The 15,130-nt window shown below is 63.3% G+C and overlaps 1 protein-coding gene across 9 annotated transcripts in view; it reads right to left on the bottom strand.

Annotated features, from left to right (window-relative positions):
* OSBP2 (oxysterol binding protein 2) overlaps positions 1–15,130 on the bottom strand; it is a 96,584-nt gene that overhangs the window by 15,206 nt on the left and 66,248 nt on the right. For all 9 annotated transcript variants that reach the window (XM_083804497.1, XM_083804498.1, XM_083804499.1 and 6 more), the window contains one exon: positions 11,941–12,191. In XM_083804497.1, the coding sequence (XP_083660623.1) occupies positions 11,941–12,191 (251 nt within the window). The remainder of the gene's footprint in view (positions 1–11,940; positions 12,192–15,130) is intronic.

Below are 15,130 nucleotides of genomic sequence, written 5' to 3'. Positions count from 1 at the left end.
GGAGCAGCAGCTTTCGCGTTCCAGGTGAAGCAGCGCGAAGCAGAGGGAACAAACGTCCCACGGCTACGCAGGAAGACACAGGGGACAGGCGCGTGTGCCGACATCCCAACAGCCAGCACCGAACCGGCTGGGAGGGATTTAAACCCTCGGGCACCGCCACGGCCACGCAGACCCACACGCACCCGAGCTCCATAAACGTTCCCCCGTGCGGGTCCCCTGCACCCCAGCCACGCTCCCACCCCACGTCCCCAAGCCGGCTGGGACCGCTCAGGTCTGACCCCGATGTCTTCAAACCCAGCCAAAGCTGAAGCCTCCAAGAAAATCCCTTTGCTCCCCTCCCTGCACCTTCCCAAACCCCGCCGGCACCAGTGCAAACCAAACCGTGCCCCGAGCTGGCAGGCTCGCCTCTTTTATTACGCTGATGTGTTGCAGTAAGAGGATGAAAGCAGAAGGGCAAGTAATCAGATAGCGGCCGCGACCTTCCCAGCCTGGAAAGCTCATTACCTGCTCGGAAGGTCCCAGCCCGCGGGCAGCCGGCAGGGAGGTGCCAGCTGTCCCTGTTCAGGGGCTGAGCTTTTTAAAACGATGCGCCAAGAGATCTCCTGGCATTATCCCGCTGCGACCCAATGCCACTTATGAGGTTGAGATAGGAAACGGAGCGTTGCTGGTGTGACGGTAAATACGGGAACGGGAGGGAATTAGAGATGAGCTGGCCTGGCCACGTCTGCAGGGAGCTGGAAGCCAAGGGGATGTGGAGGAGAAATCCCAGGACCCAGCGATGGAGTCAGTATCCTAAAGAAAAGGCATAGCCCAAACCCCCTCGGCTCCTCCTGCCCCAGGGCTGCAGCGTCGCCGAGGATCCAGGCTGCATCCCAGATGGGATGTCTGCACAGCCTTCGCTTACAGCCCTATAAAAAAGTCCACGTGATTGAGAAGCAGCCATCAGTGCCGCACGCTTCCTCCCCAGAATCTGGGCCAAGCCCTGAGCATGGATGGCGCTGGAGGTTTCGGGAAGATGGCCGGGACGGTCCCTGCGCTGCCAGGCGTGCCCTGGGGCGCTCCAAGGGGGTACCGGGAGAGTGCCCTGCAGCACAGACCCTCCAAGCCCACACCTCCAGCTGCAAGCAGCAGCCAGGCAAACTGAAGTTATTCCTTTGGTCTTACACCTTAGAGAGGTGCCAAAAGGCACCCGGAGCCCAAGCCCCGGGCTGGGGGAGCATCACGGCACCAGCCCGTGAGCTCTGCCGCACCACTGAGCCGCTGACGGGTGCAGAGCCTGGGCAGGTCTCCTCAGGCTCCTCCTGCCTCTCTCTAGTCCCTAAATCAGCACTTTCAGGGGTCAGTTGTCACCATTTAGGCTGTCCACACCTTCGGTGACGACACGCCGGCTGCTGTGGGGACGTGCGGGTGTTGTGTTAAGGCAGCAGCGCCGGCTGGGGCGAGGAGCAGCTTTGTCTCTCCCCAAGACAAAGAGCCACGTGCGGGGGGCACCACGAAGCTCCGCCGCGCCCTGCGATGCCCCGCGAGGCTGCAGCCCTCCCCAGCCACCAGCAGTCACCGAGCACCGCTCCCTGCTGCCGTCCGCCGAAGGATGTGGCACAGCTGACTTCTTTTGTGTGGTTAAAGTTGCAAAAGCCCGAAGAGCTGCACCTTCCCCTTCCACGTGCCTTCCCCTCCCTGTAAAGCCGCCGGCAGCACGCTGGCCCCAGGTCCCTGGACGCTCTGGAGACGGCTCTGCCTGCAGACAGCGGTGGCTGCGGCTCAGCGTGGGGACACAAAGGCAGGTCCCCGCTCTGGGCTGGGGTGGTGACATGGTGTCATCCCTCTGCTGGCACCCATCCGGGTGCTGCCTCCAGCCGGCTGAGCACCGCGGCCTAGCCGGGTGCCGCTGCGGAGTGGGAGCTGCCCCACGCTGTGCAAATGGCACCGGGAAGGAGCCCCGGGACCCTGGGGGTGGAACGCCCCGAAGGGACCGCAGGGGCTGCGGCAGCGCCAGGAGACAGCAGCCACGGCTGGGGGGAGTGCGAGAGGAGGGCAGCAGAGCAGAGGAGAGGGAAACAGGTGAGAAAGCAGCAGCCAGCAACTCTGCAAGGGTGAGGACAGAGAAACGCAGCCGCTGGGAAGCACTCACGGGGCACCGGGAGGATCCATCCTCACCAAACACGACCCTGCAGAGAGCACTGAGAGCGCCCGAGGTGGCACGGGCAGAAGAGCCGCGGGTGCAGCTCAACGTGCCCTGCTCGCAGGACACCAAGGGTGGGAGATGCTGCCCTGGCAGCGCCAGCCTGCCCCACGGATCCGTCCCACAGCCCCATCCACACCAGCAGTGCCCTGGGCGCCTGTCCGCACTCCAGCCGAAACAGCACCCGGAGCAATGCTGCACCACCCCGCTGCGGGATGTCTCCCCTGTCCTTACCCTACCTCAAACGGGCGATGGCAGTGCCGGCGGGGAGCCGCCACCATCCGCTTCACCACTCACGGGCATCGCCGCTTCCACGCCCACCGGCGGCCGTCCCCTCTCCCCCGCGAGCGGCCTTCGGAGGCTGCGAGCCGCCCTCCGCGGGGCTGGCACCGCGCGAGGACGTGGCCGGGGAGCAGAGGGGCGGCCCCGGTCACCGATCTCCCCGCGGTGACAGCGCAGGGCAGCGAGCAGCCGCCTCGGACCAGTCCTGGCGTGGATCAGGGTGAGCGCAGGGGACACGAACCCGAGGTGCCAGCGTCCCGGGTCACGGCCCATTCGTTTCGTTAATCCCTCGGCGCCCCGACGGTGCAGACAATTGCAGCCGGTGGGCTTTCTCAGGAGCAACGCCGCGAAATCCAGCTTATAAAAACCCTTACGGAGCGGTGGCTAAATTTAGCTAGGGCTGAACCTGAGCTGGATTGTGAGCGAGACAGAGCTGCAAATCCACGCTGTGCGGGGAGAGCAGCCCTTCTCACAGAGGTCAGTGGGCGAGAGGCCCCTGGGTGAAGGCACCGCATGGGAGAGCGCAGGAACAGTTTGCAGGATGGAAGCAAACCAGAAGCAATTCCCCAACAGGGCAGAGGCACAAGATGTGCTTTAGTGGAGGGCGCAGCCGCCCTGTAGCTATCACAGCCATCTGCAGAGCTCGCCCGGGGCCGAGCGCGTTGTGCCCCATATGCCCACGCCTGCCCCGACACAGCGGCCGTGTTTCAGCACGCCGATGCCCAAACCTCCGGCGAGGCAGGGAGAGGCCGGCAGAGGGGCTGCTGTTCCCATCCCACACAGCATCACACTGCCGGGAACCTGGTTTTAATCCTTCAGGTTACAGAGGGGCAAAGGGGGGTGCGGGAGGGGCCGCACCGTGCCCCGACCCTCGCTGCGAGCTTGGAGCGAAGCCTCCAAGCCTCCAACCTCGCAGCCCCGAGACCCGATCGTTTCTTGGCATCCTCACAGCACAGAGCCAGGGCTTGGGAGCAGCAGCCCGCACCCTCTGCACGCCACGAGCGTGTCTGAAAATAACGAGGGAGGAAGCAGCCCCGCTGAAGGCCGGGCAAGGAGGCTGGGCTGCCTGAGGCACCGCCGAGCATCCCAGCAGCTCCTCGCCCCGCCGTGCGGGCAGGACACCGGCGACTAGGGCTGACAGCAGGCGCCGCGGTACGGGCACCAGGTCCCGGTGAGCCCAGCGCCACGGAAGGGACAGTGGGCTCTTCCCTCCACAGCTAGCACAAGGTTTTGCACTACATCCTAACTCAGTGCTGGGCGGTGGGGCTGCAAATCCCCATAAAGGCATGGTGGAAAAGCGCCCTCAGATCCCTGCGGAGGGCGGCAGGATGCCATCGAGACCCCCCCCAGGGAGCAGGAGGCGAACGCCGCTGTCAGCAGCCGCGGTCAGGGTGATCCAGCACGACTCACGCGCTTGTCACAGCACACACACCAGATTTCACAGCTTGTCGCAGCCTAATAGGAGCATCATTATCGTCCCACGGATTATTTATGTAGCTGAAAGCGATCGCCCGAGGTCACCCGCGTCCTGCCGGGGTGCCAGTGCCACACACCCGCAGGCACCTGGGACCTCATCGGGTCAGCCAGAGAAACGCAGAACACAGAGACAACGGCAATCAGTGTGAACACACCCAGGTAAATGATCACATCACATCTGCCCTGGGGTTTGAACCGCGGGGGACGACAAACCTCCCGGGAAGCACTACCGAGGCAGAGATGTCCCCAGCTCCGGCCCTCTGATGACGGATGCTGAGGGACTGTGCGATCGTGCCTGCGATCCCGCCTGCACGGAGTGCCAGAGGAACAGCCCTGCAGGTCTGATCCTTGGGAAGCAGAACACCGACCTGGGGGGCACAGGGTGGCGAGGGAGCGATGTCTTCTGCTCCTCAGCCAGCCCCTTCCTCTGCCAGCCCGGGACACGCATCGCTCCATTGCCCGGGCGTGACGTGGGAGAAGGGAGCTGCCAGCTGCGCTCAATCATCTCTTTTTCAAAGGTGCATTGTACGGCAAGGGCTGCTGCTTCATTCATCGCAGGGAAGAGCATCTTGCTGCTTTGCACGCGTCTGGTGCTGCGTAGATAAGTGCTCCCTTCCTTCCTGGGCTCATCAAAACCCAGGGACACATCTGCGCTGCTGCTTACCAGAAAATATCCCAGGGGAAGGGCCGTTTCTCATCCTCTTTTTAGCTCAGAACACATTAACATCATGTCAGAGCCCCAGTCGTGGGGCGCAGCATAAAATGCAGCACTTTGCATTGCGAGCAGTGAGATATGCACAGCGTTAGCACAGGCAGAGGGTTAATTTGTCTCCCCTCCCCGCCCCCCCCCCCCCCCCCCCGAAACACTGAGCACAAAGCAAATGGGAAAAAAAGCAAGGACAGAGCCGGCCTGAATCCCAAATCAGCTCGCACAAGCAGCCGGATGGCAACAAGACGCGGTGGACATGGTGTCAAATGCAGCCGGTGGTGCCCCCAGCCAGGCCCACGGAGCAGCAGCACAGCAGCAGGAGCAGCAGCGCAGGGGAACATCCAGGGGACACAGATGGCTGAACCGACAGCAAATCCCCCCGGAGCCCTTGGAGTGACCCTCAGCCACCCGCCCAGCAGCACGCCAGCTGCCCGAGGTGGGCACAGGCACGCCGAGAGCTGCTTCTCTCCCAGGAAGGGCTGGCAGCAAGAGGAGAGCCTGAAAGGTGCTGGGCTGAGCCCCACCAGCTCTCGGCACCACCACAATTAAGGACGCACAGGCATGGGAAAACTCATTAATGCCCCAAAGGGGAGCAGGGAGACATGAGAGCAGCCAGAGCTGGTCCAGCCCACGCTGCGGTGCCCTGCAGCACGCACGGCACTGCGCCAACGGCAGCGTCTCCGCCAGAACCCAACGCTCACCCGGCGTGCTCCCAGAACTGCTGCTGCTCCTGCAGGAGGACCCCTAGCAGCTCCCTGCCAGCACCCGCATCCCACAGCACGTCCCAAACCTCGCGTCTCAGCAGCGCCTGTTTCTCTCCCGGGACTGCGACTCCCCGGACAGCCAAACGGAGACCTCTGAGATGGAAACACCTACAACTGCCTGGGGGGCAGACCTGGTCTCACGGCTGTCTCTCCGGGGGTTTTACTAACTCACTGCGATGTTTTGGGCTGTGCACCTCAAGGCTGTGAAGACAGGGGCACTCCCCTCCGCCAGGCAGGCTCGGCGCTGTTAACGCAGCCCCAGTGAGGGCTGGTTGGATGGAGTTCAAGTCAGCTGAGGCTCTTGACTGGAAGGTGCAAGGACTGCTAATTTGTCCCCATAAAGCGGAAGAGCTGCTATTCAGGTTCACAGACTAGCAACCGCGCTGCTTTGAAAGAAAAGCGCTGCCGTCATGGATTACTCACGCCAAAGCTACAGGCTTGTGCCTGTGCACAAGCCCCTCCTGCAGAGCCCCGGCAGCGTTCACCCAGTACCCCCGCTAAGCCCCCTCTGAAGCCCCTCAAACCAACCTCAGCCCAGGTCCAAGCAGCTGGGGCTGGCCCTGCCTCGACGGCTGGATCCTGTCTGCAGCCCCGGCCGCGTAATCCAGCCCTCGCAGCAGAGAGGATTAGCGAGGAGACGGTGGCAAATCCCTCGGTGCAGCCGCGTTAACAGAGGCTCCTGCGATCCCTCGGGCACGCAGGCTGCTGAGCCCATCACCACCGCGTCCTCGGCAGGACAGAAGCCCTGGTCTGCTTTCCAAAGCACTGCTCTCTGGCAGAAAAACAATTAAGGCATTTGCTTAATGCTTTGGCGTGCCTGCGGCACTGCCCGTACTCAGCCCCGAACCGAGCCAGGCGGCACACCGCAGCCCCGCCGGCCATGCCAGGGGCGCGTGGTGTCGGGCAGGAAGGTGTGCGGGGAGCTGGGTCCCCGCGGAGCCAGGCTGCCACGAGCGGCTCCCTTGCAGGGCTTTGCTGCTCTCCTTCGGGAACGCTCACGTCCTCGGCTTTCCTTCCGGAGGCTCTCACCGCCCGGCAGCCAGATCCCTCCAGCTGCACGCCACGGCTGCTGCGGTCGCTTCCTTCCTCTCTGATACCCGCACCACCAAAACCAGAGCGGGGACCCGACCCCCAGAGCAGGAACCTGCTCCCCAGCTCTGTCCGGACTCAGCCAAGGGGCCCAGGAAGGCCAGATCTCATCCCAGATCTCATCCCCTGGGCTTGCGCTGCCCTCCGAGCAGCCCCAAACGCCTTCATGGTTAAACACAGAGCCAGGCTGGAGAGTTGTCACACTGCTTCTTCGGCCCCTGCCTTTGGTGAAATGCTGTTAGGGAGGGAAGGGGGTACCTGTGCCGGCCCTCAGCACACGCAGGGATCTGATCCCAGCCTCAGCACGCTTCGATAGCTCTGTCCTGCAAAGAGGAAGCGCACAGACAGATCTAACAGGCTCCTGCCTGTTGCTGGCTGCTTCTTTTCTCCGACGGAGAGAATTCCAGACGCTGGTCCCCACCACCCGGTGAGCGGCCGCGGCGGCAGCAAGCAGCTGCCATTGCCCACGGGCAGCTCCAGCCCCGGGCCCTGGAGGAAGCCATTTCACTTCGTCCCTTGGTTTCAGCCCCATGCCACGCGTGTGTGCCCATGGCCGGCTCTTCAGGGCGCTCCGCAGGGCGCTCTGCCGCACGGGGCTGCGAGGAGCAGCCGTGGGCGCCAGCAGCTCGCCCGGCGGCAGCTTCCCTCCCCTACCGCACTCGTCTCCAGCACTGCCCAGTGCCACAGCTTCCTCCCGGGTAAACCCGCGGGACGGCGGCGCCACCAGTTGTCCGTTCTCCTCGGCCAGACGCTGGGTGAAGGACCTGCAGAAGCAGCACGCTTCCTGGCCCATCAGCCCGAGAGGCAAACCAAGCCAGAGGTCCAACGGGCGGAACCACTGCAGGATGGACACAGCAGTGCGTCCCTTTGCCATCAGCCCTGCCACGTCCCTGTCCTGTCCCCGGAGTGCCAGCAGCCGCTGGGCACAGCACCGAGCTTTGCTGTGTCCCCGCAAAGCGGGCAGCGGCCACAGGAGGACGCGGGGACGGACCAGGACCAGGCTCCCCCAAGCAGCAGCGTGGGCACTGCCTGGCTGGGCGGTCCTGCAGCACGGCGGTGCTGCCGATTAACGTGGGGCATTGCTGACGGGGTAAGTCCGGTCTCTGAGGTGCTCAGACCGCGGAAATCAGCCCCTGGCACCCAACAGCTGCCTGGGCAGAAGGGCTCAGAGCTCTCCTTCTCTGAAGCTGTAGTAGAGAAGTTATCGCACAGCTGAAAAAACAGGAGGGCAGAGCTGCAAGAGGCGTGCGGGGGTGCTGGTGAGAGGCACGGCCCCCGTCTTCTCACACGAGTGTCCGAGGAGAGCCCTGGGACAGAGTCCGAAGCCTCTCAGAGGTCAGATGGACACAGTGAGGAGGAGGAGGTGGAGGAGAGGTGCGAAGCCCCACGATGTGGTGAGGACAAAGCTGCGGAGCCACCTGCAGGAGCACTAGCTCCAGGAGCACCACCTGAAAGCCCCAGAGGTCCCGCGGCCATGTGCAAGGTCTGAGGGTGAAATAAGAGGGCGGGAGGACTCAGCGACCCCGGGGAACCGGGTCACAGTGCCAAGCCCAGCCGCAGGGTCGCCACATGAGCAGCCCACCCAGTTACTTGTTCATCAGCATCCACAGCAACACAGACCCCTCGCCGCAGCCCGGGATTAGGGCCGGGTTAGAGATTTAATCGCAAAGCCACGGGCTTTCTGGGTCACTGACGTGGTTTTCGATGCGCTGATTAGAGCACACGGAGCGGCACAGCACAGATAATTAACCGGGCTCCTCCTGCACCTCCACCGCTGCAACAGGCCCAGGTGGGAGAAGCTCAGGTTTTAGGCAGGAGGGCACCCGCTGGGGGCTGCCGAGGGCAATCCCTGCCCGTAAGGAAGCAGCCCCAGGAGCAAAGACGGCATGTGCTCGCTGCAGCGCCTGCGTTAGTGCCAGCGCTGTGGGGATGTGCAGCGGGCAGGGCTCCTCCAGCCCCCCAAAAGGGAAGGGAAGGAAGCGAGCACGGATGTGCTGGTGCGGCCGTGCCCGGTGTAGCAGCACCCTGCAGGGTGAGCAGCCCGTTCCCCAGCAGCACCCGGCTCCGTGCAGGGACCCGGCCGGGTTTGCAGCAGCATCACCCAACCACCACCGCGGCGGTTTTAAAATGCAGGCGGTCACCCCGGTGCCCGAGCCTCCCCAGCGGGGCGATGCCTGGGACCCCGTTCCCTATCAGCTTCGGGCAGCTTTGCAACCCAGCACCGGCACAGGCGGGGGTTAAGCTATCGCCAAAGCCACAAGGATGATGCACGAGGCTGGAGGCTGCTGCGGGGAGCCCAGCACCGCTCGGAGCACGTGCCCCGCATCAGTCTGCTTCAACGCTGAGACAATTTTAGGAGTACCGATTAATCACACCGCCACCCCCGCGGGGCCGCAGGAGGCTGACGGCACTGAAACAGCAGTGAATTTGGGCAGGGCTGGCGCTGGAGCGCAGAGGAGCGGCCCGCCAGCAGCTCTGGGGAAGCGCGTCCTTCGTGGCATCACGGAGAGGGTGGCAGCGCTCCGGGCGGCCTTGCTGCCGTGGGAAAGGGAAACCCGCGCTGGGGGTCAGCCTGGAGTCTCTTGTAGGGACAGCGGCGGAGTCCTTTGGGTCCCCGTGACCGCCTGCCGCACACGAATCTCGTCCCCAAACGCGACACCTCAGCGCCTCGCGGCCAGCACCGCACCCTCGCCCTCTTCGCACGGGCTGTGCCCACGTGCCTGAGCCTTCCTCCCCCTGCCCTCCTCCTCCTCCCGCTGCCGGGCTGCTCCCAGGCCTCGAGGTACAGCACCAGCCCCGCAGCAACACGCAGCCCGGCCGAGCCCTGCTGCTCCCTGTGCTCACATCAGCCCTAAAAAAGCACAAAGGAAAAGGAATAGAGCGGGTGTTGCACGCTTGCACGTGGCTCAGCTGCCTCTGAGCTCTGCCGTAGCAAAACCCGCTGCCTTTAAAAGCCTCTTTCCAGCAACACCCACAGCATTTCGAGCTCTTCCTGACGCCCCAAGTCGCTTCCTCGCCGCGTGCGCGGGGCCCCCACCTGCTGCTGAATCCCGAGCCGGGAGCTTTCTGCGCCGGTTGGCATCGTCCACGCCGCTCAGCACAGGGCTCTCTCTCTCTGCTCCTCCAATTACCCCCTCAATTTGTTTCCTCTTATTTTTACGTACCTCCCACTCCTCCCCCACGGCAGATTGCTGTTCTGCGTCTCCGCTTTGTCGCTCCTCAGGCTCCGGCGGCATCGGCTCGGCCGAGCTCTCCCACGTGTCTCGCCCGGTGCGTTATTACGCAAGGCTTCAAAATAAGGACGGAGCGGAGAGAACGGGCAGCTGGCGGAGGTCTGCGCGCAGATTTTGGGGCTGTCCCACTGTCTTTCCAATCCTCGCCGGGACCACAAAGGTCCGGCACCTCCAGCTCTCCCCTGCCCGAACCTCCCCCCGCTATCCCTCGCGCAGGAGCAGTGGGGCGAGGAGGGGGGGGACGACCTCCCAAGGAGAAGGGGGGGCTGCAGAGGGCACCCAGGCCCCCAGGGGCACGCACGGCGCGGTTGCAGCGCGGAGGTCACCTTTAACAGCGAAGCTGTTGTATTTACATATGTATTTACTTATTTCTACTCGCCTGCTGCTGCCCCCCGCGGCGCGGGGACATTTACATAATCCCATCGTACCCGACCAGGTGGAAACGGGACCGGGATGCGTGCCCGGCCGGCCCCATCCCTCACCCACTCCTCATGTGGGTCCCAAATCAGAGACAGACCCCACGGAGCTCTTGGTACACTGAAAGCAGCTCGCGTGGTCCCGAGGGGCCTGCCAGGACCCACGTGGGCACACAGACAGCATCCTCCCCGCCACTGCCAGGAGATGGCTTGATCCCATGTGCTTTTCCGCAGCGAGGTTTAACGTTTCCATCTGGAAGGTTTCCGTAGCTCTGCATTGCACGGAGCCACCGCTGCCCCAGGAGGGGCCGTCAGCAGGGGCTTCCCAGAGGGCACCACCCCGTGCCAGCGAGGTAAATCGAGGTGCAGAAATGCTCACGGGGTGTGTACGCGGGCTGTACCAGCAGCTCTCCCCACCCGTCCTGGGGGTCCCAGCTGCATGGGGTTGGGCTCTGCTCCTGACCCTGTCGCCTCACTGCACAACAAGGGGCTCAGCAGAAAGCAGGGAGAGCCGCGAGCACCCCTCCACGGCTGCCACCCCGCTCCCGCCCTGCTTCTTCCCCGTTACAGCCTCTTCCCTTCTGGCATCTCCCCCAGCGGCTCAGCAAACATGGAAAAGGACACCGCTGAAACACACCCCGGACACCCACCGGAGCCACAGCCCCTCTTTACTCCACGTTTTGGACTCGCCAAACCACGCCGAGTTCCTCCCATCCTTTTTTTTTTTTGCACTGTTCCCCACCGTCCCGGCAGCCAAGCCCTCGCTCAAGCCTTTGTCACGCCACAACCCCCCGCCGCCTCCTCCTCCTCCTCCTCGGCCTGGAGGCAGCAGGTATCGCCCTGCTTGCCCCTTCCCAAGGGGCTGCTGCCAAAGCCCTCTCCCCAGCTGCTCCTGCACCCCCTCGCCTCCCGCGGGCACTCCCTGGCCGGGCACACCGAAACTCCGAGGAACTCGGGGCAGCAGCAGCAGCACTGCACGGGGACCCCCAGAGATGCTCCCCAGCTTGAAGCGCCGGCTTTGGGAAAGCCGCTCCCCAGCGAGCGCCTGGCGCGCAGCCGCCGGGCTGATTATTCCTCTGAGCACACACAAACTGACACACGGCCTCCTTTTCGCTCGGGGCCGGGACAGCGCTGCTCCCTTCGCGATTCCCCGAGCTCTCCCTTCATACGTGCCTGTCAGGCTGGAATTTCCTTTTTCCTTTCAATTCTTTATTTCGTTTCGCTCTCTCCTCCCCTCCCCTCCCCTCCCCAGGGAAGCCAGCGCTCCCGGGAGGGGCTGGTTCGCTCCAACAGAGGCAGCCCCACGAGCCCCGCGTCCCACCAGAAGCCGTCCGAATGCGGGTGGGAAGCCCGGCGGCGCTGCGCAGGGCCGGGAGCAGCGACCAGCTCCAGCAGGCGGCTCGGGGAGCGCGCAGCCTGGCACCATGCAGCCCGTGAACACCACGGGCTTAAGGCCCTGGGTCGCGCAAAGCGAGGAGCACGGCTTCACTGACAGCGGCGACGGCGCAAGCGACAGGGGGACGTGGCTCCGAACCTGCAGCAGGCTCTGAATCGCCGTGCCAGCCTGAAAGCCGCTGCCAGCGGTGGCCAAAAAGCCCCCAGCACCCCAAACCTCTGCTTTACCACGCTCTGCATCCAAACCGGGGGCGGCCGGCGCAGGACCCGCGCTGTGCAGAGTCTCAGCCACCCCGAGGGGGTCGGCGCCCGTGCCAGAGGGGAAGGGCAAAGGAAGAGGAGGAGGAGGAGAAAATGCCTCGCCCTGCCTGCTCGCGACCGCGGCAGTACTCACGTTGATCATAGCATTGGAGGTGATGCGGAAGAGCGTGGCTCGCTCGTTCACCGCCTTGATCTTCTCGCCGCTCTCGGCCGGCAGCTTCAGGTTCTCCAGCTCGCTGAGCGAGCGCTGCAGGGCCGCCCCGTGCTTCGCGATCAGGTCATTGCAAGTGCTCAGGTCCTCCAGCTTGCTCGAGAGGGTTTTCAGCGTGCCGTGCAGCTCGCTCTTGTCTGACTGCGAGGCGGGCTCCTCATCGCCCGAGTCATCTGCAAAGGGAGGGATGGAAAAAAAAAAAATAGTTTCCATGGTTACCCCCGGACTGTACCAGCGGGCAGGGGGACCTCCTGCCTCCTCCCACCTCCTCCACGCAGGCAGGGATGCGCCGGGGCAGAGGGAAGGGCACGAGCCCGGCCCCGACCCCCTGCTCGGCCGCCCCGCTGGCATCCCTCTGCGCCGGGACGCAAAGCCTGGCACCGCCAGCAACCTGGGACAGCACCCCAAGGCGTCAGGAGGGCTCCTGCCGCTGCCACCGGGACTCAGCTCAGGGCTGCTAAGGCTGAGGGACGGGGGTGACACGGGAACGGTGTGCTGGTGGCACGGGGGAAGGCGGCCCCTCTCCTTGTACACGTCTCCAAGAGGACGGAGCCGCTGGCTCTGCCAGGAGCGCGTTGTGCCAGACAAATCCATTTCACCCAAGGGACAGGTCCTAAAAACAGCCTCCACCCCAACCTTCCCCCCCTTCGGCGGGCAGAAAGCCGTGATCAGCATCTGTCAGATACGACAGGAATGGTTACAGCTGCAACTCCAGAACGATTAAAAACAGAAAAGCAACCCAAACGGAGCAGCACGCCTAACTTAGAGGCCGCTTCAGAAGGATGGAACAGGACAAGGAAGCAGAGCCCGAGACCAAGGCTTGCCCTGCACAGCTTGAGGGTGGGAGAACAGAATCAGAGCCCCGCTGGAAGCTGGGAGCGCAGCGAACAGATCCAGCGGCAAAACTGAAGCCAGCAGTAAGGAAAAGTAACCAAATCCCCCCCCAGGGTCTGCTTTTCCATTTTCCAAGTCTTTCCATCGCAGACACCTGGCAGCTACCCCAAAACACCATTACTTCTGCGTGACTCCAGGGGAAGAACCAGATCTGGGATTTCTCTGTTTGCAGACACGAGCGATACTTCCCAAAGGCAACCTCACCTATTTACGAAAACTGCAAAAACTGCGCTGTAGGAGCGCCAAGCAGCAGGAAGCATCTTTCTGCCTGCCCCCAGGCAGCATTTAACCCCCAAATCCCCCCCCGTCCCCATTTTCTCGCCACTGCACAGAATCAAACGCCTGGGTCTGACCGTGCCACCTGCGATGCTGCTCTTTGTGCTCAGCTGGGGACCCCCCAGCCATGGCTGGCCCGGAGGAATATTCCTCCCCTTCTCTCTTACACAGCACCTGGGAGTGCCTGAGCTCAGAGAGACCCAGCTCCAACCCTGTAAGTCACGGTAAAATAAAAACATCACTCACCAGCAACATAATTTGCTGTAATTAACTGAAATCAGCGCACGGGAAGAAGGGAACATGAAGGCACGGTTACAATTAAATCAGAGCAAGCTAAAGGACAAACATTTTTGCAAAGCCCCCAAACCGCCTCCGGCACTCACCGGAACAGAGCCGACTCCGAGGACGCGGCTCCAGCCCACGGCCATGACCGCTGGGACCCTTCCAAGCCCTGCGAGACCCCAGCCCAGCGGCTCGGTGGTGAGAGCACCCCCGGGGCTGAGCGGAGGGAGCCCTGCTGCCACCCTGCCTCCAGCCGGGACCCAAAAGCAGTCGGGTCAGGCAAAGCCGGCCGCTTCCCAGCTGGTTTCTCGGTGCCACCAGGACGCTAGCGGGAACGTTTTGGGGACAGGGCTGGACCCTGCGCTGGCATCGGCCCCTTCTCAGCCATCACCTCCCACCTGGGGGAGGACAGCCCCAGTGAAACCACATCACCATGAGGCCACCACCGCCTCCGGTTAGCACTGGAGATGATTTATCACGCCCAAGTTGCTGCTACTGCCGCGGATAAAGGACTCGCTCATCCGGAAAGGTGAAGCAGCCGCAAGCCCTGGCCTGGAGGGCTTGGCTTTGAGTATGGCCAAGTGCCAGGGCACTCGGGGAGCTCATCCTCATTCAGGCCTTTCTAACAACTCAGCCAGGAAAAAAAACAGGCTTTGGTTTGCTGAAGTACATGGTGAAACACCTCAGGGATCAGGAAACACCCACGGAGACAGAGACCGTTCAGGTCTCCTCGTTTGAGGACAAAAACTGCCCCAAATCCGCAGCAGCAGGCAGGGATGCGCGTGCCACCTGCCCAGCAAACTCACCCCACCGGGGGCTTCCCAGTTTCAGTGACTCAGGCTCACAAACGCCCTCAGGAACTGGAGAAACCAACAGCCCCTGGTGCCGGGGAGCTCGGGAGGGAGCCGGCGGAGCTCGGACCGCAGGTGGGGCGACGGCAGCGCCCGAGAGATGCTGCCCTGCGCCTTCACCGCTGCGTGGCCAAGTCCCCAGGCTTGCAGCCCGCCTCCCCCAGGAACACACGCAGCTTTTGTTTTGATGCGCGTGCCTCCTTCGCACACTACGCACCCGGGCCCCCGCGACCCTTTCATTCCCTCTTTCATACTTTGTTTTGACTTGCGAACAAACTTAAAGGGAATCTGTTTTGATTTTTATTTGTAGGGCACTGGCATGAACCAGTTGCTATAGGAACAGCCAGCCTCGCTGCAAGCTTGGAGGATTATTTTTGGAGCCGTGATGCTATTTAATCTGTGTAAAATGGATCAGCAGCCGGCGGCCGTAAGCCTCCTCGGGCTGTTTCTCAGCCCAGCAGCCCTAGAGAGCAACACCAGCCCTCGGTGCCCGCAGCACCAGCTCACGAGGAGCCCAGTAAGGCTCCCATTATGTCCCCGTTTTCTGCCTCCTGAGCTTCCCTCAGCTCAATACCGCTTGCTGTTTCCCCAGTGCTGGTGGAAAGCTGCACGCTGGCTGGAGGGGGAGGCGTTTCTCTGCGCTGCAGCCTTCAGGGACACCGGTGACACCGGAGGTGGCAGGGGAGTGGCCGGGGACCCCGTCACGTCGTGCTGGCCACGACAGCAACCCAAGGTGCTGCTGCTCACAGCCAGGGTATTTCGGTGCTCCCGTGGATGTATGGAGCCAGGAGAGAAGGGAGCTCCTGGTC

The sequence above is a fragment of the Anser anser genome, assembly GCF_964211835.1.
Source record: "Anser anser genome assembly, chromosome: 18".
NCBI lineage: Eukaryota > Metazoa > Chordata > Aves > Anseriformes > Anatidae > Anser > Anser anser.
This window is presented reverse-complemented; position numbering and strand designations above follow the sequence as displayed.